This window comes from Drosophila rhopaloa, unplaced genomic scaffold, assembly GCF_018152115.1.
Source record: "Drosophila rhopaloa isolate 14029-0021.01 unplaced genomic scaffold, ASM1815211v1 contig_167, whole genome shotgun sequence".
Lineage (NCBI taxonomy): Eukaryota > Metazoa > Arthropoda > Insecta > Diptera > Drosophilidae > Drosophila > Drosophila rhopaloa.
Genome location: NW_025335047.1, coordinates 4195236 through 4216396, shown reverse-complemented (window position 1 = coordinate 4216396; position 21161 = coordinate 4195236). Strand labels below are relative to the sequence as shown.

General features: G+C 41.1%; 4 protein-coding genes across 4 annotated transcripts; 1 reads left to right on the top strand and 3 right to left on the bottom strand.

Annotated features, from left to right (window-relative positions):
- Positions 1-13: 13 nt before the first annotated feature.
- LOC108048037 (nucleolar protein 56) lies at positions 14-1990 on the bottom strand. Its single transcript, XM_017128496.2, has 3 exons — positions 1859-1990; positions 1294-1696; positions 14-1228 (listed from the first exon to the last, which is right to left on the bottom strand). Exons 1-3 carry the CDS (start codon positions 1859-1861, stop codon positions 138-140), a joined length of 1497 nt encoding a protein of 498 aa, XP_016983985.1. The 5' UTR covers positions 1862-1990; the 3' UTR covers positions 14-137.
- An 86-nt stretch (positions 1991-2076) lies between these two features.
- LOC108048039 (MOB kinase activator-like 1) lies at positions 2077-4317 on the top strand. Its single transcript, XM_017128498.2, has 3 exons — positions 2077-2491; positions 2996-3162; positions 3222-4317. Exons 1-3 carry the CDS (start codon positions 2478-2480, stop codon positions 3698-3700), a joined length of 660 nt encoding a protein of 219 aa, XP_016983987.1. The 5' UTR covers positions 2077-2477; the 3' UTR covers positions 3701-4317.
- Positions 4318-4327: 10 nt separating this feature from the next.
- LOC108048038 (retinol-binding protein pinta) lies at positions 4328-5862 on the bottom strand. Its single transcript, XM_017128497.2, has 3 exons — positions 5415-5862; positions 4868-5097; positions 4328-4810 (listed from the first exon to the last, which is right to left on the bottom strand). The coding sequence occupies exons 1-3, from the start codon at positions 5805-5807 to the stop codon at positions 4612-4614; spliced, it is 822 nt and encodes a 273-aa protein (XP_016983986.1). The 5' UTR covers positions 5808-5862; the 3' UTR covers positions 4328-4611.
- Positions 5863-7131: 1269 nt separating this feature from the next.
- LOC108048036 (putative mediator of RNA polymerase II transcription subunit 12) lies at positions 7132-20231 on the bottom strand. Its single transcript, XM_044458516.1, has 4 exons — positions 19731-20231; positions 9218-10399; positions 7651-8683; positions 7132-7542 (listed from the first exon to the last, which is right to left on the bottom strand). The coding sequence occupies exons 1-4, from the start codon at positions 19737-19739 to the stop codon at positions 7481-7483; spliced, it is 2286 nt and encodes a 761-aa protein (XP_044314451.1). The 5' UTR covers positions 19740-20231; the 3' UTR covers positions 7132-7480.
- Between the last annotated feature and the right edge of the window lie 930 nt (positions 20232-21161).

Sequence of the window (21161 nt, the reverse complement as noted above, 5' to 3'; positions counted from 1 at the left end):
AAGACAAATTAAATTCGGTGGGAATACCCTCCATAGTACATGTTTATTAAATTTGGATCCATTAGGGTCAAAGAAAATACAGAAAAAGCTGATAAGGTAAAAGGTACTTAAGACTAAGCTGAATGTAATGGAGACGATTACGCCACCAAGGCTTCCTTGTTTTTGTTTTTATTCTTCTTTTTCTTCTTCTTTGGCTCTCCATCGTCGTTTCCATTGCCATTTTCGGCCTCGGCAGCTGCTCCGTTTCCATTGCTGGCGCCGTTGGCTTCTCCCTCATCCTCCGCTGCCCGCTTCTTCTTCTTGTTCTTCTTTTTATCTGATTGAGGAGTGGCTGCCGCCTCCTGTCCAGCTGCTTCGATGGCCTCTTTCATGACCTCGATGTTCTTGCGCGGCACATCGCCGGACTCGTAGAACTTCAGGCGATCTTCGACCTGCTGCTTGAGGGTATCACCAAACACGCTGGTTGGCTGCTCAAGGAAGCAATCGATACGCGAGGCAATTGAGCACTTGTTGGCCAGGAAGCGAGAGATGCGACCCTTGTTCTTCAGGCCAGCCCGACCGATAAACGAGGAGTGATAGATAAGGCCATATTTGGGCGTATTGGACCGGGTCTTCAGCGCACGGAAGAGCGCCTTTTCGGCACCCAAAATTTGTACAGTCGATGCCGGGTACTTGGCCAGATTGGTCAAACTCCCAGCATGGGAAATGAGACGAGCTCCGACCTGGTCGCCAATCAACGACTGCAGATTGGGCGCCACCAGGTTCATTTTGTTATGCAAGTAGGTCGACAGCTTCTTTCGGTACTCGGAGAGCTTAACAACGCGCTCGGCGAACAGCTCAATGTTCATCAGATCCACAATGGAAATGTCCATGCCCATGGACATCTTGGCGGCATCGATAATGGCTTGCGCCTTGGCCGAGTCCATAACGATCTTTTCCAGATCCTCAAGCTGCTCTTGAGTGAGGTTCTTGCGGTCCTTAATGAACTTAGCAGATTTAGCGAACATGTAGTTATCGGGCACAATCTTAACCAGCTCTGGGAAGTGGTAAGAGTACCACTCGCGTATGCGCATGGAGAATGTATTCACATCCTTGTCTAGCTGATCAAGCAAGGCAATAGACTGGATGATCATGTTGTCCGAACGATGCACGTTGAACTTGACCTTAGCACGCGAGTAGCTGTGGCCCAGACCCAGCTGAGCAACACCCGCAGACTTGTCAGTGAATCCTGGAGAGGAAGCGGATGTTTGGGGTTAGTTAAAGTGTTATTTTGGGGGCCAGAAACTAGCTTACCTTTGACCAGCTTGGCGAAATGGAAACGCACGCCTCGCAAGATCTCGGGTACCACTCCAAAGTGACTGCACTGCACTCCAATGGCCTCAGTGATGGCTGCTCCCAACTTGGCATCTGCAATGCCCAGGGTGCACTTCTTCTTCTTGAGTTTGGCGAAGAAGTCATCAAGGAAGCTCAGCAGATCCTGGGGAACAATGCCCTCGGAAATGGCGTTGATGTTCTCCAAAGCTGCTATGGCCGTCTTGAAGGGCGCAAATCCGGCCAGTTTCACAATAGAGTTGAACTTAGCAAGGTCCGTGACCGAGGACTCGACCTGGGGCAGGAACATGGACACCTCCTCGAACTCCTTGACGGAGAAGAGCGAGAAGCCCGCCGCATGCTCGTACAGCACATACAGGTTCGACTGGAGGCGGGGAAATAGAAAATTATCAATTTGGTGCGGTGGCAAGCACATGTGTTTTAGGGTGCTCCTTCAGATTAGGTTAGTTTTCATTGGATAAACATTTGAATTATACCCATTTCTAAAGAATCTTTAAAGATATGTGTTTAATCAATATTTACTTACCATATTTATGCCGAATATATGCCGTTTTTATATAAAAATATATATATTTATTCACACACGATGCTTCATGCAGTTGTTTTTCCACGTGCTTACTTAAAAGTGTGACCATTAGCAGACCATTTTGAATATGTCAAAGACATACCAGAATAAATACCAAAGTACCGTACGTATTATTTTAATAGGCTGGCCGCGTTGATAACCTGATAACCTGTCGCGTTGTCCCTCTCGCACCTTCAGCTATCTCTGTCTCTGTGTGTGAAAGCAATTTTATTTTTATTTATAACAATTTTTGCGTTTATAAACACAACAGAAATAAATAGTTAGCTCGGCGCATTTCCTGGAATCGCTCGTATCAGCTGTTGGGCACTGGCACTACCTTATAGACTGATACCGATACCATTTTCCAATTTCTCTGGAGGAGAGTAAGAAACCTGCTGCAAATTCCAGTCACTTTTGTTGATTATTATTCGGCATAAATTTTGAGAAAATCGGCTGATTAATTCGGCTGACACGTCACAGAAGAGCCGGAAAAGCGGTGTGGCACTCGCCGGAAAAGTCAACGCAGAGGAAAATTCCATTGGAGGCCCAGTGAAAGGCGAGCACAACTCAACTACATGCCATGGAGTTTTTGTTGTAAGTTCTCGGGGGCAGAAAAAAGCAACAGAGTGTGCAAACTGCAGTCCTTTGGAGCACAAAGAAAGCTTGGATCACCCCGCCCCCAATTCCGACGTTCAGGCTTTGTTTGTCTTCAATGGGGTGATATCCCCAACTCTTAAACTGTAGACTTTTCTAACAATATTGGCGGGGGTGTTCAGAAGTCTCTTCAAAACCAATTGCAACATAATGTCGAATCTTCTTGTCCCAAAAACCATTGGGGAAATAACTTAATTCTCAGAAAAAAAAACATAATATATTTGTTATCCCAATATAGTCATATTTTATTAAATCTTCCGGGTGTCAGAAAACACTTCCCACTTAGTTCTAACCATAAGTCAAAGCTCTTGAACTTAAAGTGTATTAAGTTAAGATTTAAATGCAGATATACAAAATTTAATAGTCTTTTAACAAATTTATGTATATAAAATGAAGCAATAAGGGTTGTTGGGTCGTTGACTAATTGCCCTTCTCCTTCCGTAGCGGCTCTCGTTCCAGCAAGACCTTCAAGCCCAAGAAGAACATCCCGGAGGGCACTCACCAGTATGATCTCATGAAGCATGCGGCAGCCACCTTGGGATCGGGAAACCTTCGCAATGCAGTGGCCCTGCCGGATGGCGAGGATCTCAACGAGTGGGTGGCCGTCAACAGTGAGTATAGTATATTGCAAACCCAGACCAATCCCTTCATAATGGTTATTCATTCGCAGCCGTGGACTTCTTTAACCAGATTAACATGCTGTACGGCACCATCACCGAATTCTGCACCGAGGAGACCTGTGGCATCATGTCGGCTGGCCCGAAATACGAATACCACTGGGCCGACGGTATGACCGTAAAGAAGCCCATAAAGTGCAGCGCCCCCAAGTACATTGACTATTTGATGACATGGGTGCAGGACCAGCTGGACGACGAGACTTTGTTTCCCTCCAAGATCGGCGTGCCGTTTCCAAAGAACTTTCACCCCTCCGCCAAGACTATACTAAAGCGTCTGTTCCGCGTATATGCGCACATCTATCACCAGCACTTCACAGAGGTGGTGACGCTGGGCGAGGAGGCCCATCTGAACACGTCCTTCAAGCACTTCATCTTCTTCGTGCAGGAGTTTAATCTGATCGAGCGACGCGAGCTGGCTCCGCTGCAGGAGCTCATCGACAAGCTGACAGCAAAGGACGAGCGGCAAATATAGGAATCACTGCAGGGAGTCGGAAATTCCGGCGGTGGTGGCGGTGGCCTGCGCTTGCAGTTGGACTTGTGATGTGAGCGCTCTGGCAGACTCGTGTATTACGCTTTAGTTAGTTACCGCCTTTTCTTTTAAGTTTCGTTCACTGCTTAATGGGGTGCCTCCCACTAAAAACAAAAAAACAGCCGATCGGCGGAGAAAACCGAACTATAGCGGGCTAATTGCTGATCCAGAGCAACTACTATATTTTTATATGTGAATCGTAACTTTAAGGAGTATAAATCATATTTATATGTATATGTAAAGGAGAAAACAAAAAGCAGCAGCAGCACGCCTTCGATCACTAACACATCCAGCCTTCGAGAAACAACCATTATTACGTTCACAAACTATGCGTGTTTCCTTGTTTATCGTTTTTCTTTCTGTATGTATTGTATGTATTTATTACTATTAAACTATCGCTATATAGAGCTCGGCGTCGTCCAGTGGATCAAGCGATTTTGTAATGCAAGCCCCAGCAATGTGAGGCGACGGTCGACAGCACCCAATAACTGATAATAATTGTAGACTTGATAAACATTTTTGATACGTTTTATACTAATAAAGAGAATATTATGAATAAAGCCAGCTCTCTTTTTAGGTTTATCGTACATTGACACTTTATTTAAGAACGAAAGAAAAAAATCAATGAGGTGATTAAGATTACCATGATGAAAATACCACTTTTTTGAAAAGGTATAACGAATGCCTTATTATATACAATTAAGTGTTGTTGGGAAATTAGGTATTTATAGTCTCTTCTCTAAAATATGACAACTATTAAGCGCTTGTGTGCATTTGCGCATTGTAAATGTTTTCGACTAATCTAAAGCATTCGGCTAATCGCCTTGTTATCACTGTCGCCACACTAACCCCAATCACTTGAGCTTGCTTTTGTATTTGTCTTGTTCCACATAAAAATCGGCATTCTCCTCCACCAGCTGTTTCCACCTTATTGAAAGTTCCTTATAGCTGAGGCCTTGTCCACCAAGTTCTTTGGGTAATTGGTCACAGATCACAGAGGTTCCATCGCGTCGCACGAAAAGTCGGGATCTTATCTTGGGCGTCATAAATATTCTAAAATGACACTTTGACCGTATAGTAGGGAATGAATTCAGTTTAGATATAACCCACCTGAAAGTATTTAGGAAAAAATTTACATGGCGAGGGGCGTTGGTGAACTCCAAAAGCTTGGGTTGACATGGATATGCGGTCCAGCTCTCTACGGATCTCTTGATGAGCTTGGGATTCATTTGGAGGGCATGACCGAGTTGGACGCCTTGCATGTCTAGAATGGCTACCATTCCGCGGGCACAAGTCTCCGGCTCGAGCTTAAGCAGCAGGTCCAATATCATTTTGCTGGTCTGAGAAACAAAGGTCGGTGCACAGAGTACACAGAAATAAAAAAGTATAAGAATTGATTATCATTCGTTACTTACATTTTATAACCCAATATTAAAGCTAATATTAGGTATATAAAATATAAAAGTTCAAAGGTAACAAAAGACCGTTACAAGAAGCAATATGCAATTTTATAAATATCTATAAATCTAGAAATAATCTTGACTTAATATTATTCTAATATCAAACTATCTCAGCTATTAAATTTGAAACAGAGCCATATATTTTTCTATGTATATATCTGGGCACGTACATATCTATATATAAGTTCCTGACTCACCTTAAATACATTGTTCTGGGTATGTAACTTAGGATCGTGAGCCGCTGTCCGTATGACTACCACCATTCTTTGTTCTGCATCCGCACCAATTGGCAGGAATACCCCCAGATTAAGTAACTCCTGGATTTCGGGCAACTTGGGATCGCGATTATCGAACCATTCGGTGCGGTCCGCTCGCATTTGGTAGAAGGTCTTTAGCTTTTTCTTGGTTCGCTCCACATCAAACTTTGAGGTTCTCAAGAAAAAGTGGAGGTTCTCGAAGGTGTTGCATCCGTTGATTTGGGGATTGGCCAGAAGCCAATCGCTGAGATCCTGAACCTGTGATAGAACCTTTTCGGGGTCACCATCGGCGGTGGATACTTGTCGCCTGGAACTGCTGCTGCGCGACCACATGACGCTCTTTTGGGGAAGACAGCCGTCGACGAACTAAAACAATTGTTTATAAACAAATTGCGACATGCACTCGCCAAAATAAGCTTTTCAAGCTTTTACGCGCAATCAGCGTTTTCTTGTTTTTTAATCGCCCGTTTCGTCAGCATTTCGCACTGGCGAATTCTAAAAATACATAATTGCTGATCCCATGCAAGCTTAATTGTTGCGTTTTGGCGCAATTGGATTAATTTAATTCGAATTGATTGGCGAGAAGCGCTGACTTTGTTGCTTCGTATTTTAAACTTGTCGATATCGATTTCGATAGATGGCGAAGCACAAACAACAGAGAGGGTCAGCTTGGGACAGTTTAAAGTTTCTGTTAAGTCGCTGTTAACGTGATCTTTGTAACGGTTTCGTGGACTTAATATTTGAAAATGTAACAAATTTAAATCAGCCGTAATAATGTAAATATTTTAATAAACAAAATAAAAACCTTTTCAAAAGGTTAATGTAAAGATATTGTAAAGATTTTTTAGATTTGCCCTGTTTTATTTTTCTTTTATTTTATTTAAAATCAAAATCATATATATTTTACAAATATTAAAAAATATTCAAAATTTGGGAGGTCAATCAACCTAAGTTCAAATTTATTTGAAAAGTCATTTCAACCTTGATAAATTTCAGCAAATATTTAATTTTATGATCATAAAATATTTTTCCTTATATATTCTTATATACTTAAATAAAGCTAAACTCACTGAGAAATTAACCTAGTTTAAATTCTAATATGTCAGTAAGTAGACCAAGACATACAAGATAAAATGAGCTGATTGATGAGCTTACGAGGTAAATTAACGAATTGATATGTTAATTTGCATACCAGATCACTCACTGTAGGTATATAAGTCTAGCACATTTGGACAGTTCTATGCGTTTCGACGTTCTCATGATGTTTCTCCGTGTTCTTTTGGTTTGCTTGGCTTTATTTGCCATGGCATATGCCCAGCCTGTTTCCAAGGAAAAGGATATATTGAATATAGTTGATGGTGAGTGAACTTAAATTATAAGCTGCTGCATTTGGTAATGACTTTGTGTTTTTATAAGCTCGATCTGGCCTAGCTCGTCCTGTTGTTTTCCCAGAGCCGATTGATGAACCAAAGATGAGAACTGCGGTGTTCCTTCTGCCAATTCTGTTCCCCAAACGATTTTACTTTACTTAGATTAACAAATCAAATCAATAAAATCACGATTAAGTTTATTTTACGCATTTTATATATGATGTCCTAAAAAGAAAGCTGTATAGTGTATCCGTTCAATAAAAACCCAAAAAAAAAACATTAAGTTGTACTTTAAAATAAACTTTATTCACATAGAAAATAAATAATTGTTACATTTCAGCACTTTGCTCTGCCAATTGCCTCACCATAAATTCATCCTCCTCTGGGTCATCCTGCTCTCTTTCTCATTGTTAGCTTAGATCGATGCTTAGGTTTTAAAATAAAATGTATATTTACAAAGATGCTTTACGAAAAACTTAGGTCAACTGGTAGGTTGGTAGATTTCTGATTTCTGGGTAAAAAGGACACAGGAGCAGGACCGGAAACGGAAACGGAAACAGTGGGTGTTTGGTGGTTCGTGGTTGTGGTGCGGGATGGTGGTGCTGGTTTGGTGGTGGTTTTTGGTGGTGCAAGTGCTCAAAAGGCCCCGTTGAAGTGCAGGTTTTGTGAGGCGAATTGCGGTATCCCATGGTTGAGAGCTAAAACTTTACTGATTACTTTCAATTCATCAAGATTTCTTAAACTGCTAAATTGACTAAGATGATTGCCATTTTGGCTACTCGGTCTGCTTGTAAAGTGTGCTTTACCTGGACTAATATCGCCGCTGGCTTTAGGCTGCTGTTGCTGCAACTGTTGCTGCTGCTGTTGTTGCTGCAGATAATGCTGGGCATTCTGCTGCAATTGGTTGCTCAATTGAGGCGTTAAATGTTGTCGGTAAAAGTTCTGATTTTCCAGATGGGGATCGGTATTTGGGCCAGGATGCTGGCTAACAATTGTGGTGGCAAAGGAATTGCTCGGCTGTATTTCCACATTTGAATTTAGGCCAAAATTACCGACTCCCGTCTCCTGGCGGAATTGGCGGGCCCTTTGTTGCTGCTGCTGGAACACCGCATTGCTGACGTAGTTGGGCAGCAGCAACTGTTGCTGCTGTGGTTGCTGTTGCTGCTGTTGTTGCTGTTGAAATGGCTTGTAATTGTTATGGGGCAAGGCCTGAAGTTGCGACGCCTCGACCGGTGCAAAGTTGAACTGATTGGAGGGCTGGACCTGGGGGTTTTCGTTCGATTTCTGCAGCGATTGCTGCAAATTTTGGAAAATCTGCTGCACTGCATTCGCTGGGGGCTTCTGATAGTTGTTCGCGTTTATGTTGCCATTGTGCAGGGCGAATTTATGACCCGCAACGGCATCGCGCAGCGGCAATTGCTGCTCAATTGGATATGTGGGATAAATAACAGTTTTGGTGTGGGTGCTGGGTATAAATTCCACCGAAGGTCTTATGGAGTAACCACCCAATGAGGGCGGTTGGAGGCCCGCCTGAATGGCCTCCAGCGAACCATGTTGCTGCTGGACTTGCGGCAGTAGCTGTTGTTGCTGTTGCTGCTGGAGTTGTTGCTGCTGTTGCTGTTGCTGCTGTGGTTGCAATGTACTGGGTTGGGCAATCGGTGTGCCCTGGAAACGACTCTGGGTCTGCTCCTCCAGGAGCTTCAGTTGGCGCAGGATCAGAGCCTGTTGCTGTTGTGCCTGAACCTTCAGCTGGAAGATCTGCTGCTCCAGAGCCCGCTGACGCTCGATCAGATAGTTATTCACACTGGGAGGCTCTGCCAGATTGTTCAGCGGTTCTCGCTGAAATAGTTATTTCATTTAAGTTAATAAAATTATAAGAAAGAGATATGTGTATCATAAAAATTTGAATTTTTTAAATTATAATATTATTATATATATTATTATTTCATTTAAGTTAATAAAATTATAAGAAAAAGATATGTGTATCATAAAAATTTGAATTTTTAAAATTATAATATCATATTGTACGACGTTAACTTTTTTAAAAAGGCATTTATTTATTACAATAAATGGATGTTTTCTTCTCAGAAAAGAGGTGTCTTTTCATAAACTTCATTAAAATAAATACCAATTTCTTTTTTGGGTGGTTAATATTTTTAATGTGAATGATATTCATAATATATCTGATATCTATTGGCTTAGATTTTATATTAAATAATGGGAATCAAAAAAATAAAATTGGTTATTAAATTTTAAATTTCCTGAATATATGAAAACAAAGAACACTAATTTTAAGCACAAATTTGTAAAGAAATGAAAGGGTATTTGAAATTCGATTAGATATAAATATAGGTTTTATGTCTTTTTCCATACCTTCACATAATTGCTGGTGGAGCTGGCCAGGAAGGCAGGCGTGGTGGAGAAACCGCCGCCGGCAGTGGTGCTGGTGCTCGTGCTGACCTGGGTGGTGGTGGTGCTGCTGGTGGGTGGAAACTGAGTGGGCAGCGGAGTGGCCGGTGGCTCCGACTCCAACACATTCAGCTTGGTGATGGTGGGTCCGATGTGCGGAAACTGTTGCTGTTGTTGTTGCTGTGGTGGTGCGGCAAAGTTGGCGGTGCGCTGGCTGCCCGCCAGCAATGGGCGGAACTTCTGCGCCGTGCCCCGCTCGTCCAGATCCACGGTGAAGGCGGTCACCAGTGGGGCTTCCTGGATGCGAATGTCCTGCTTGTCCACCAGCTCAATGTTCTCCCCATCCTCGTTGTGGGTGGGTCGTGGTGTGGTCGTTGTGGTGGTTGTCGTCGTCGTGGTGGTGCGACGCCTGGTGGTGCGGGGTCTTGGCGTGGTGGTTGTGCTCGTAGTCGAGGATGTGGTTGTCGTGGGCGTGGTGGTCTTTCTCACATTGCTGATCTCGAATTTGATCTCATGACTGCCGCTGTCGTGGGAGATCTCATTGCTGCTCACGGATCCGGAACTGGAGCTATCCACACTCCGTGTAAGCTGGCGGTTCTCCGGACCTTCGACTTCCAAGGTTTTGGGTTCTAGGGGCACTGAAATGGCGGGTGCATTCTGTTTCCGGGTGGTGGTCTTCTTCCACAGCTTGGAACGATCGATGAAGGAGGAGAGCAGCTGCTCCTGGGCATTCTTCTCGTCAAAGGTGGCCGTGTAAAATTGGACAGTGGGCACCACTGGCTCCGGTTCGTTTCCCCGGGTGCTCTCCTCCAGAATCTCATCCTTTTCGCGATGTGAGGGCAGGGTGGAGGTCTCTGTTTGGAGGAGGGAACGGGAACCACTGCTGCTGGGACTCTCCTCACCACTTTCCGTGGCAGCCGCCTCTTCCTGTTCCAACTTATCAATAGCTCGAAGTAAAGCCTGTCTCACCGAGTAATCCAACTTCTGGATGGCCTCCCTGGGAATGATCTCATTGCTCTCCGTGCTGGAACTGTCCACCTCCTCCTCCTTCTGTTCCCCACTGGATTCCGCATTGGCCACATGGAGCTTCAAAGCAGCCAGCAGGAGAATGGCCAGCAAAGCCCAAGGCAAACTGTTTAAATGTCTCTGTTTAAAATAAAAGAAGCCAAAGAAAGAGGAATCATTAATGGTTACGCTTAAATTTAATAACTTAATAAGTTCGGAGGGCCTCCCTTAATGGAGGTCTTAGTTTCAGGCCTCATTTGCTTTAATGGCAATTGATGCTCGGCTAGTTGGAGACACCTTGGGCACTTTGGTACTTGGGTACTTGGGCTAATTGTCTGTGACGCCTTAACCATTTCACATGGCATGCCATTTGTTTAAGTGCTATTTGCAAAAATGGTTTGCGATATTTTTCAGCATTTGCAAGTTTGAGCAACTTGTATAGCTATTGTGATATTAATATTTATATCTGTACAAGTTGGTCTAGCGATTAAGAAGTCTAAGACTTGCATGGCAAATATTTTATTCAACCTTAGGATTAGGTATTGGTATTGTTAGGAAATTAGTTTACTTCATGTCTTGAGAAAGTTTATAAAATGCATGAAATTACACCACACCGAATTTGAAAACTAGACTAGTTACATCTAGTTATCGGATTAAAGCATATCATATATTTACTATAATCAGTACATAAATTACATTAATTGAGTATGCATTTTTTGTATAGCCACGCAATACCAGGTTTCAAAAATTAACTTTAATTGGACATTAAATTGGAATCGAAATAGTTTCAGGCCTTTCTTTATTTGGCAACCCGCGCATACCTAACTTAAGTTTCAAAGTAAATTCATTTTATAGTTAGATTGTCACATAAAAAGTTCGTTTTGTGTTTTTATGCATACGAATTTTCCTGGTTTAGCCGAACTCAATGCAAAAGTTATGAACTGAACTCATTGGAATTTCGATTGCATTTTCTTTGCCATATTAGAAGCCAAGCCCAATTGCGGTAAACTTTTGCAACCTGGTGGAAAATGCATGCACTGTCTGCAGTTTGTGACCCCTTCGCTTTTCGTTTTTCCAACCGAAGTCTGCTAATCGCGGCGTGGTAATCTTTCCGGCATCTGCACAGACAAAAAATCATAACGCATTATACATAGTTTTTTGCTGGTCAGGCTGTCCACTCATGGCCTGGAGTTTTCTTGGCTTTTTGGGGGAATCTGCGACTGCGTTTTGGGCCTTTTGCCTTTGCACAATTTCCCATTTTCAACAGCTTGACGATTGATTCCTGGTGGCTTTATTTTTCATGTGGTTTGGCTAGTCCGTTTGCAAATTGGCCAGCAACTTGCAACGCTTGTTTGTCTGTGGCCAAGTGCTTAGGCTAATTGTTGCATCAACGACCAGGGGAATTGGCTGGCTGGTGGAAAGCCAAACCATCTGACCACCTGTCGCCGGAGCTACGTGAGTTTCTCGCTTTGATTTGGTTTCGTTTTGTTCGGTTTTGGTCTGGGATTCGAATTTTGGGGCTCGCTCTGGGTGCCCAGGATTTCTGTGTGGCAGTCACGTTGTTGCCACTTGGCACTTGGCATTACTCCGCGTTTTTGGCCAAATTTGAACAATCGTGGCCCAGTCGTTCGCGGGCTGGAAATTATTTAATCAGCTTCAGCAGCAGCGGATGAAATGAAAAGCCCATTTGATTCGCAGCAAGGATTCCAGCCATTTGCAATGCCGATCTTGCATAAATCTTTATTTTGCACAGAGACAAAATTTTACACATTTTTTTTATAACACCTAAAATAGTTTTTCTTAAAAAAATTAAATAAAAATCTTCTTGCCAATAGTTAAATCCTTAAAATTTAGTAAATGTAAAAAGATAAAGAAAATTTTTAAACAACTTTAAATCTTAAATATCAATTAATAAATCCTTTTTTCTGTGTGGCCTGAAGCAAATGCTAAAATTATGAATACCACTTATCAGTGAACCCCCATTGGTCATCAATCTTTCCCTTTGATTAAATCTTGAGACTCTGCTAAACACCTTTGAATGGTGTTCGCCCCATAAACTTTCTACTTGTCCGCCTTCAAACAACCAAAGGCGTCTCCTTTGATGTCCATTGCTGTAAAATCGAACATGACTCAAGTGTTTTTTCATTGAATAGGCTGGTGAAAATAAGCATTATTTTTCACAATTTAACTGGCATCCGACTGCCGCCCAAGCCAAGGCCAGAGTTCAAGTTCTGCTAAAGGGCAAAGCATTATGGGCCACGCCAACGTCCCGGAGGAAACCGCTTTTGATGGGAAATAATTTCAGTTGGCAGTCATTTCTCTGCATAACTAGTTTGCTATTGACTTTCCGTCTGGCTTTTCGCTTTTTGGCCAGCAAAATCGATGGCGTTGTCTGGTTAGCTGCTCATTTTCGTCAATTTCACTATGGAAATCATCGTGGGCATTAAGTCAGTCAGCCAAATAGTCGGACAGTCCGTCAGTCGCGTCAAGTTGGCGCTAAGCTAATCAAGTTTACCGGCTTTGATTTCGCGGATGGTATGGCTTTGTACCTTAGTCTCACAGAGGGGAACGGGGGATCCATAGGCAAGGCAAAAAAAAAATAGCAATCATCATAAATTGTAATGGTCAGTTGGGAATCTCTGCAGCTATATTAAAAGGCAGGGGGCTCAATCGCATGTGGGCATTTCCATTTATTTCATTTCGGCCATTTCCCTGCTATGTTTGGCACTTCAAAACACGAAAATTCCATGCAGCCTTTGCGGAAGTGATTAATTGTAAATATTTTTGAGATTAGAGTGAATAACTTGATTTTGTTAACAAAAAAAGTTGTTGTAATTTTAAGATTTTTACATATTATTTATATTTTAGTTTGTATTATGTTAACATTAAATATGGAAAATTAAAAAAATTTTCCAAATGTAATACACTTTTTTAAATAAATTACAAGTTTTTATTCCTATTACCGAAATTTCTATGACAATCAAACTATAAATAAATTTAAAGATGTATTTTATCAAATGAATTTAAGTGGCTTTTAAATGTAAATGTTTTATGGCTTAATAAGTTAATAAGCCTCGCTGCAATTTTAAAATTTCTCTGTTTTAAATTCGCGCTAGTTCCCAATATAAATTATTATCAAAAGGCGCCGCAAATTTCCGTTTTAATTGGATGAATATATTCACATCGTAAGTGTATGAAATTAACAAGCGCGTAAAACGCCATAAGGCAGCTCAATAAAATTCCTTTAATTATCCATAATTATTTTTGTTGGCCGCTGGGTTCCGCAAAAAGCCCAAAGCCACAAGTCTTGGCCACAAACATGCGGCAAAGTGTAAAAAGTGATTTAACAACAATCGGACAACGCCAATAAATTAGCAATACCTCAATGGATAATGGCCCAGAGCTGTCTATATAATTTATTTATCTCTTGTGTGTGGGTTTAAAGTGTTTTCTTTATTGTTTTTCTCCCCCCCCTCTTGGGGTAAGCAAATATCTCCGCGGGCCAAAAGAAGCAGCAATTGCATAAGCCAAAAAACTGACCAAAACCGAAACTTCACTTTCGACTTGCGGACTGGGTAACCCAGTTCCACTGGACAACAATAAACAAAAAAAAAAAAAAAATATAAAATATCAAACACTAAACCAAAAAACCACCAACTAAAAAAAAATTGACATTTCCAATCGTTCAGTATATGCAGCATAGGAAAATGACCTAGAATACGGATGGCCAAAAAACACCCATAAAAACCGACTAACTTACAAACACCAAAGTTATGGCATTCCGACAATCATTATAGGCACTAAGATAATCGGCCGATCCTAAAATCGGCGTCGGATTGATAGCCAAATAAAACCCATAAAAACCCAACATCTAACTTACAAACACCAAAGTAGGCATTCCGACAATCAGTTATAAAGCAAGATAAGTCGGCCGATCCTTAAAATTCGCAGTCGATTATTACAAATACAAAACCCAAAAAATCCCAACTCCAACTTTACAAACACCAAAGTTATGGCATTTCCGATCGTTCAGTTATATGCACAAAATATCGGCCGATGTTCCGACTTTATACTGCGTCAAAGAAAGAAGGGTGTGCAAAGTTTCAATTCGATATCTTTAAAACGGAACTAGTTCGGAAAACAGACAGACGGACAGACAACGGACAGACAGACGACAGACGGACAGACGACAGACGGACAGACGGACATGGCTATATCAACTCAGGAGGTGATCCTGATCAAGAATATATATACTTTATAGGGTCGGAGATGTCTCCTTCACTGCGTTGCACACTTTTGACCAAAATTATAATACGCTCTGCAAGGGTATAAAAATGGAACATCATATTCGCGTATGCCAGTAATTCGAGCTGTCAGTTGGATGGGGCACTCGGCGGGGATTTCCCCCACTTTTTATTGTGATTAATTTCACGCCCGCTGAACGCCGCTGCACCTCAGATATTTCGCATTCTGCAGATGCATTTTGGATTTCGGATTTTGCATTTTGCATTTAGCATTGCTCAAGCCTGCGGTGGTTGCATCCACACAAGCCACGCATTATTAAGCAGCTGGCAAGATGATAAACCCCGAATTTCGAGACCCGGCCGAAAGTTGTTTATCTGGCTCTGGATGTAACAGTTCGCCATGCCACATAACGCAATCCCAACACCCATAAACTCGCCAATTGGCGAGCCGGTGCAAATTGGTGTTTATGCTTTATGTCGGCCAACATAAATATTAATGTTGTAAAAACGATGTTGTAATCCTAGCAAACTCGTAAAATATATCCCCATTTATTACCAATATTTTATATTAAAAGGTTTATGGGTCCGCCCAAAGTATCGATTGATGGGCTGAAAGGAACCCATTTTTGGATATATTCATCTCGATCGAACGTTGGTGTAAATGGTCTGTTATTATGATATACAAATTGGACTGTATTCATAAGCAAATTTCGGTTGATAATTAAAACAATGGGGATTATCACATGCAAAGGTGATACAGAAATCTTCTTCGGTTTAAAATACATCAAAAGCCTAATATAGATGTCACTGAAATTGTTATCTGTTGCTTTATATTCCCTTTCATCTTTTTTTAAGATTTGAACAAATACAAAAAACTTGCTATTCATAAAAACTATTTTATTGTCTAGCATATGGCGAATTCTCTATAAAAAAGTATATTTGGATTATGTAAATAAGACAATTTTTAATTTTTCCGAGATTTTACAATATTTTCCTAGGATACAAATACAAAACTGGTTTGAAAAGCTTCTAAAAATATATGTAAAATGCAATATGCTACTGTGACTACTTCTGCTTTGAATATTGATGATTTAAAAAATCTTTTTAAGTTAAAGATAAGGCCATAAGTTTTAGATACATTTATTTTAGTAGGGAATCGATTCCAAAAGTATCTTATAATAAAAACCATATATCCAAATGTGAGAGCATGCACAAATCGATTTCTTTGCTACCACTATTCAGCTTTTATCAATGACGATCCCCTCTGGTTTTCGGTTGCCCAATAAATTTGTTACAGTATTTTATGGGCTTTTAACTGCCTTTGTGGCTACCAAGATTCGTTGTCCACAGAGCCATAAAAAACCTGCGTAATTGCGTGTGTGGGCCTCGGCAGCATCTTCTCTCAATGGGAGCCATCTTTCCATCTCCAACTCCAACTTGATGCTCGATACTGGATAGCAAGTCCCGGGCATTTGCATAATTTCACACTCGCATTTCGAGGCTGACGCGCCCTGATCTCAGATTTTGTGGCATTGTTTCGAGGCGATATTATCAACCTAATCGCCCAGTCTAGGCTGTTTTGACATGGAAGCAAGCTTTTGATTGGCATTGATTGGATCGCTGGATATTGACCAATAACGCGATATCGTGATATGCGAGGGGATCTTCACCGAAATCATGAATTCATAGCTGTTTACATTTCGATTAGGGCCCATTTTGCTGACTGTTATTTGCATATTTATGTGCATTTAATTGGGCTTTGGTTGCGTGTAAGTCGTCATAGATATGGCAGATCGTAGACAAAGGTTATCTTCGCCTGATTGGCCAGAGGTCAAGTTTATTGATGGACCACCGATAACCAGCCGAAGTTCAAGTCTGGGCTTCATATTCAATTTGGCAGGCAAATAACAATAAAAATATTATGCTGTCTGAAACAACAGGTTTCCACCATGTCTATTTTTTTTTTTTTGCCACGCCAAACTCTCGCTGGCATTAGTGGATGAGTGAAAATCCGTGGATTCGGCTTATTGACCAACGCTTTTTGCCATCTCCCCGGCTTTTATTTAGCCACACAGCGTTTCATAATAAAAATAAGACAAAATTACCAATGTGCGCATATTACGATAAATTTCCGCGGCCCATACACTCGCAGTAAGTATGGTTTTTCCATCTTACAATAATTTCTGTTTGTTTGTTGGTGTTTGTTTGGTTCGCGTAATGTCGGCCCATTGTTCGGGGTTCGGATTTGGGGAGGGGCTGTGCGGGGGAAATCTCTGTGTTTTCTTTTACCATTTTACAATTTTTTTTTCATCGCTTTTTGTTTTGCTCTTTGCATCTAATGGCGCGCGTTGAGACAAAAATGCAATGTCAATGGCATCATTGGGCCGTGGTGTACTCGGCAATTTCGGTTTCACTTTTATCGATGCCCGGGCATCTGGTCTCCGAAGATGGTTGAGGAAGCGCCGAAACGGAGATGAAGATGCTGCCGGAGCGAAGATCATCGGCGGCCAGTGGAAGTGGTAAATGTTTTTATGCCCAGCTTTGTTGGCCCCTCTATATATAGTTACATATTATTATGTAAATCGCTTACATTGTGTGTGCAGCGCGTCGTGTGCCAGTTACCACTTGAAGAGGTTCAGGTACCAACAGCCAACAGCCAACCACAATTGCCAGTTCGAAATGCTGCTGTTGACCTTTCAGCGGTGGCAGATGCGTCGATGGGTTTACAAAACAAAAGACTTAGGCAACGAACTCGACACTAAACTCCCCCTAAAAGCGTTGCATGACCACCAAACCCATCCATTGCACTTGCTTAGCGGCTATAGTTACATATCTCAGGTGCTTTTGATTTATTCGAGGGTTCCCTCTTCCGCTCCTTCCCATGCACTGTCCCTTTGCCCATCCATCATATGGTAAATTGTAAATTGCTATTTTGACAATTGCACAATTTCGTGCAGACCCTGCTCTTAGATACAGATCTCCCCGCACGATATGTGTTCGCCTGCTCAGTGTGCGGGCGGCTTTTTTTCTGTCTTGTTATTTATTTCTTGTTGAATCCATGAATTGGATATCTTGTGAATGAAGCGCCGATCGTGAGCGAGTGTGTGGTACTTTTACTTTTGTTACCCTACAATGGCGCCGGGTCAACAGTTCCGATAAGCAAATCAAATACTATTCCCTGATCAATGACTGTGAAAATCGGAACCCCGGGGCACTCGACACACGTTAATTGAAATGGCCGAGAGAAACTCACGTGTGATAAAATCCATTCAGAGATATTATTTGTGAAATGTTTTTAATTGTGGATATGGTATAGGTTTTTTTGGGCAAACGATAGCCAATGACTTGGGAGATTATTAATCCAATTGTACTTACTATTACGTGCTTTGACTGGCTTTCATTGATGAGAAAAACATTTGAAAGGTTTTTGTAGGCAATAAATTACTATAAAAATGGGATTTCTTTTGGGTAAGTATTTTGGGAATGCCTTTTCAGGACTCAACAAAAGAAAAGGAAATTTAAGGGTAATAAAAGCGTTTTTTTTATTTATTGCCTAATATATCTTTTTTTCATTAAGATGGATTTAAGCGTTGATCATTTTTATAGTTTTTTTTATTTTGACTTTTTAATGTTATTTGAAATTATTTTCTTGAAGTAGCTGATATAATCATTTATAGCTTTAACCATTTGTAATAAATAAGGCTATAAGCAGGTGGCGATGTTCAATAGCTTAACAAAACCTTAACCTTTTAATTTTCCAAGAAAGTCGGAATAGAGCTTAAACACATCCCTTGACACTGAATGCCTCAGGATGATTTATGACCGTTGGCTAATTTTGGGCTGGTGAAATCAGCGGCAAGGAAGCCGCCACTATTTTTTTGTATTTTTGCCAACGCAAACAGAAAAGCGAAAAAAAGGAAAACGCAGCATAATCAATTTTAAGCATTGTCAAACTGCAATTATGCAACGGTGAAAAGTGAAATTTTATTGCATGTCAACAACGGCAGACATCTACACACATCTTGCGTTTTGGGACGTCTTCGCGGATGACTTGGTAGATGGGCTGGGATTGGGAATGGGAATGGGAGGCGATCCGGTACTGGATCCAGTCGAAGGCTGGTGCCAACTCTCAACTTTGGCTGGCGAACAGGTCGACCAACTGGCCATTTGAATTTGGCCATAAACTGTCGATTGCGTAAGCTGGAAATCGGATATGCCTGGGGTGTGGGCTTTATCTTGGCTTACATGCGGGTCAGAAGGCCCATAAATCCTTGATGTTGTGTTGGCCAATCTAACTGGGTTAAACGATCATCCACCACCTGCCGTTTGATCGCTTGTTATAAACGCCATCCGTTCGCATTTTGGGCCTCAAAGTCACGGCTTTATATGTCACTTTTAACGGTCTTAATCAGGCATAGTCACTAAATGGACTTTGAGTGATTAACGGTCGTAAAACAACTCGATCGGTAGCTGGCATAAGCATTAAATGCGTCTCATATGTCGCTAATTAAATTGTTTTATTGGCTCCGAAATGGAATCATTAAACGGCATTAAAAACCCATTACACAAATGACTTGGCAAATGACTTTCAATAATTTGGTCTTGCCAAAAACAAAAAAATCCCATGCATATATTCATGATTGGTCTATCTGATCGATTGGCGTCGATCGCAGCTGTCAGATCATATAACGTAACTCCCACACCAGAGTTTTCGAGGTGCCAAATATGGGCGGGGTCTTATGTCTTACTAATTGAGGTAATTTAATTAGTAAAGTTGGTGAAATTTCAATGGAGGTTCGTCTGTCAAACTTTCTGTTTGAAAAAGCCAACAGTTCGGGGATTCCTAGGGCAATCAATTAAAGTAATGCTAAGTGATCTTTCTCGTGAAAAATAGGTTTATTATCATTTATCAGCAGTCAAGAATATATGAAAACTTTAAGTTATACTTTAATTTTTGTTTTACAAATTAGTATTTTAGAAAAACATTTTTTGTACAAAATACATATAACATAAATGGTGAAAAAACTTTCTTTGATTTTTGGAAAAACGCCTATATATTGTTGTAACTTGTCCGAAATAAAAGATTCCATTTAATGTTTTCGAAATGTTTTCCTAGGATTTTGGTAAAAAGGTTTTCCCAAATAACAATTGCAAGCTTGTTATGCCAGATTTATTAAAATATCCAAATTTGTATATAGTTCATTATAGTCCCTTATACAGGTACTTACCACAAGCATGTTGGCTATGTATTTTAGTGGGATATATCCAAATTTATAGCGCTGTAATCCGATGGCTTGATGACCACTCCACCTCACTCTCTCTTTGGCTCCCAAATGATGCACGCAATCAAATCGAAATATTCGAATCGAGACAGAAACATAAACTAATCAAATGCGAATTAGCTGCTAACGTTTCCTTTATTGTATTTGGATTATATTCATTTGATTTGTATGGTATAATGCCAATATGCCGCTGGCTGTCGGTCGTACCTCGTTGCACTTTATTTTCGTTTAATTGCCAAATTTCGAATCGTTATTTTCGAATTAGCGGACAATAGTTCACACCGGCCGATAATTTTCGCGGCTCAGAGTTAGTTAGATTTTGTATTTTTTCACCTTATAGGCTGCTATTTGACTTTGCTTTTTTTTTGAGTTTTTTTTTAAAGCGCTGGGGCGGCAAACCGCTGGCAGAGAAAAACTGAACCAAACCAAACCGTCTGAACGCTCACTGCAGACTGAGGCGCGAACTTTCCGAGGTTTCCTGGCCGAAGACAAAAGCATAAAACCATGGGCCTGAAGATGCTGCAGATGTTGCTGCCGGGCGGCAACATGTTGCTGGCGCGCATGTTGCCAGTCGGCGATGAATGAAAGCCAACTCATTATGCCTTAAAGCTTGAACTTGGCCAGCAGCAAACTGCAAACTTACTACACCTTTAATGGCCATCATGACGCAACGGAATTCTAGTGGAACTGCAGCCGGCGGGTTAATTAAGTTTTATATTTACATTTATTTATCTTTCAGTTTTATACGGATTTTATGCGTGTCTCGCTGGCAGACTTTCCAAGTTCCACGGCATTGCTCAACATCGCTGGTTTCGCTTTCGTTCGAAATCCTTGCCCACAGCTTAATGAGCCACTTCGCTCCAAGCCAGTTGGGGCCAACTCACACACGTGCCGCAGATCAAAGTTGGCATCGCTGCCACTTCCTAGTGGCTGGATGGCCATTTTTTTTGGGCCACTTCGCGGTGCCAATTTCTCTCGAATTAGCGCCAATTCAGCATGTAAATTAACTCATTTCTGAAGACGCATGTTTCAATATTCGATTTCCGCTTGCCTTTTCCCATTTCCGTTCATCTTTGCTATTTGCAATTATTTTTCGCCACGAAGCTGTGATGAGCAACTCAATGTCAAGCAGACTAAGCTTGAAAGTTTTTCTTGACCATTAATGGTGATATTAATTAACAGAAAACGCATCTTAAGGAAAACTTGGTGATTTTTGTATTAAATATACTAAATTATTTCACATTTTTTACAAACTATAAAAGTGTATTTCGCATTTCTTATTAAAGATTTCAGGGTTTAAACCTAGTGCAATAGGAATATTTGGAACATTAATATTATGATTATTATTTTTATACATATCCCATCAACAACTATAAG

Coding starts and splice junctions, on each gene's coding strand:
- LOC108048037 (XM_017128496.2), bottom strand. Junction 1,229..1,293: donor TTTCGCCAAGCTGGTCAAAG/GTAAGCTAGTTT, acceptor CTTCCTCTCCAG/GATTCACTGACAAGTCTGCG.
- LOC108048039 (XM_017128498.2), top strand. Junction 3,163..3,221: donor CGAGTGGGTGGCCGTCAACA/GTGAGTATAGTA, acceptor ATTCATTCGCAG/CCGTGGACTTCTTTAACCAG.
- LOC108048038 (XM_017128497.2), bottom strand. CDS start 5,807: ATGTGGTCGCGCAGCAGCAGTTCCAGGCGACAAGTATCCACCGCCGAT. Junction 5,098..5,414: donor CCCAGAACAATGTATTTAAG/GTGAGTCAGGAA, acceptor TTTGTTTCTCAG/ACCAGCAAAATGATATTGGA. Junction 4,811..4,867: donor TTTTTCCTAAATACTTTCAG/GTGGGTTATATC, acceptor GTGTCATTTTAG/AATATTTATGACGCCCAAGA.
- LOC108048036 (XM_044458516.1), bottom strand. Junction 8,684..9,217: donor CCACCAGCAATTATGTGAAG/GTATGGAAAAAG, acceptor TAACTATTTCAG/CGAGAACCGCTGAACAATCT. Junction 7,543..7,650: donor CAGCGGCGATATTAGTCCAG/GTAAAGCACACT, acceptor GTAAAGTTTTAG/CTCTCAACCATGGGATACCG.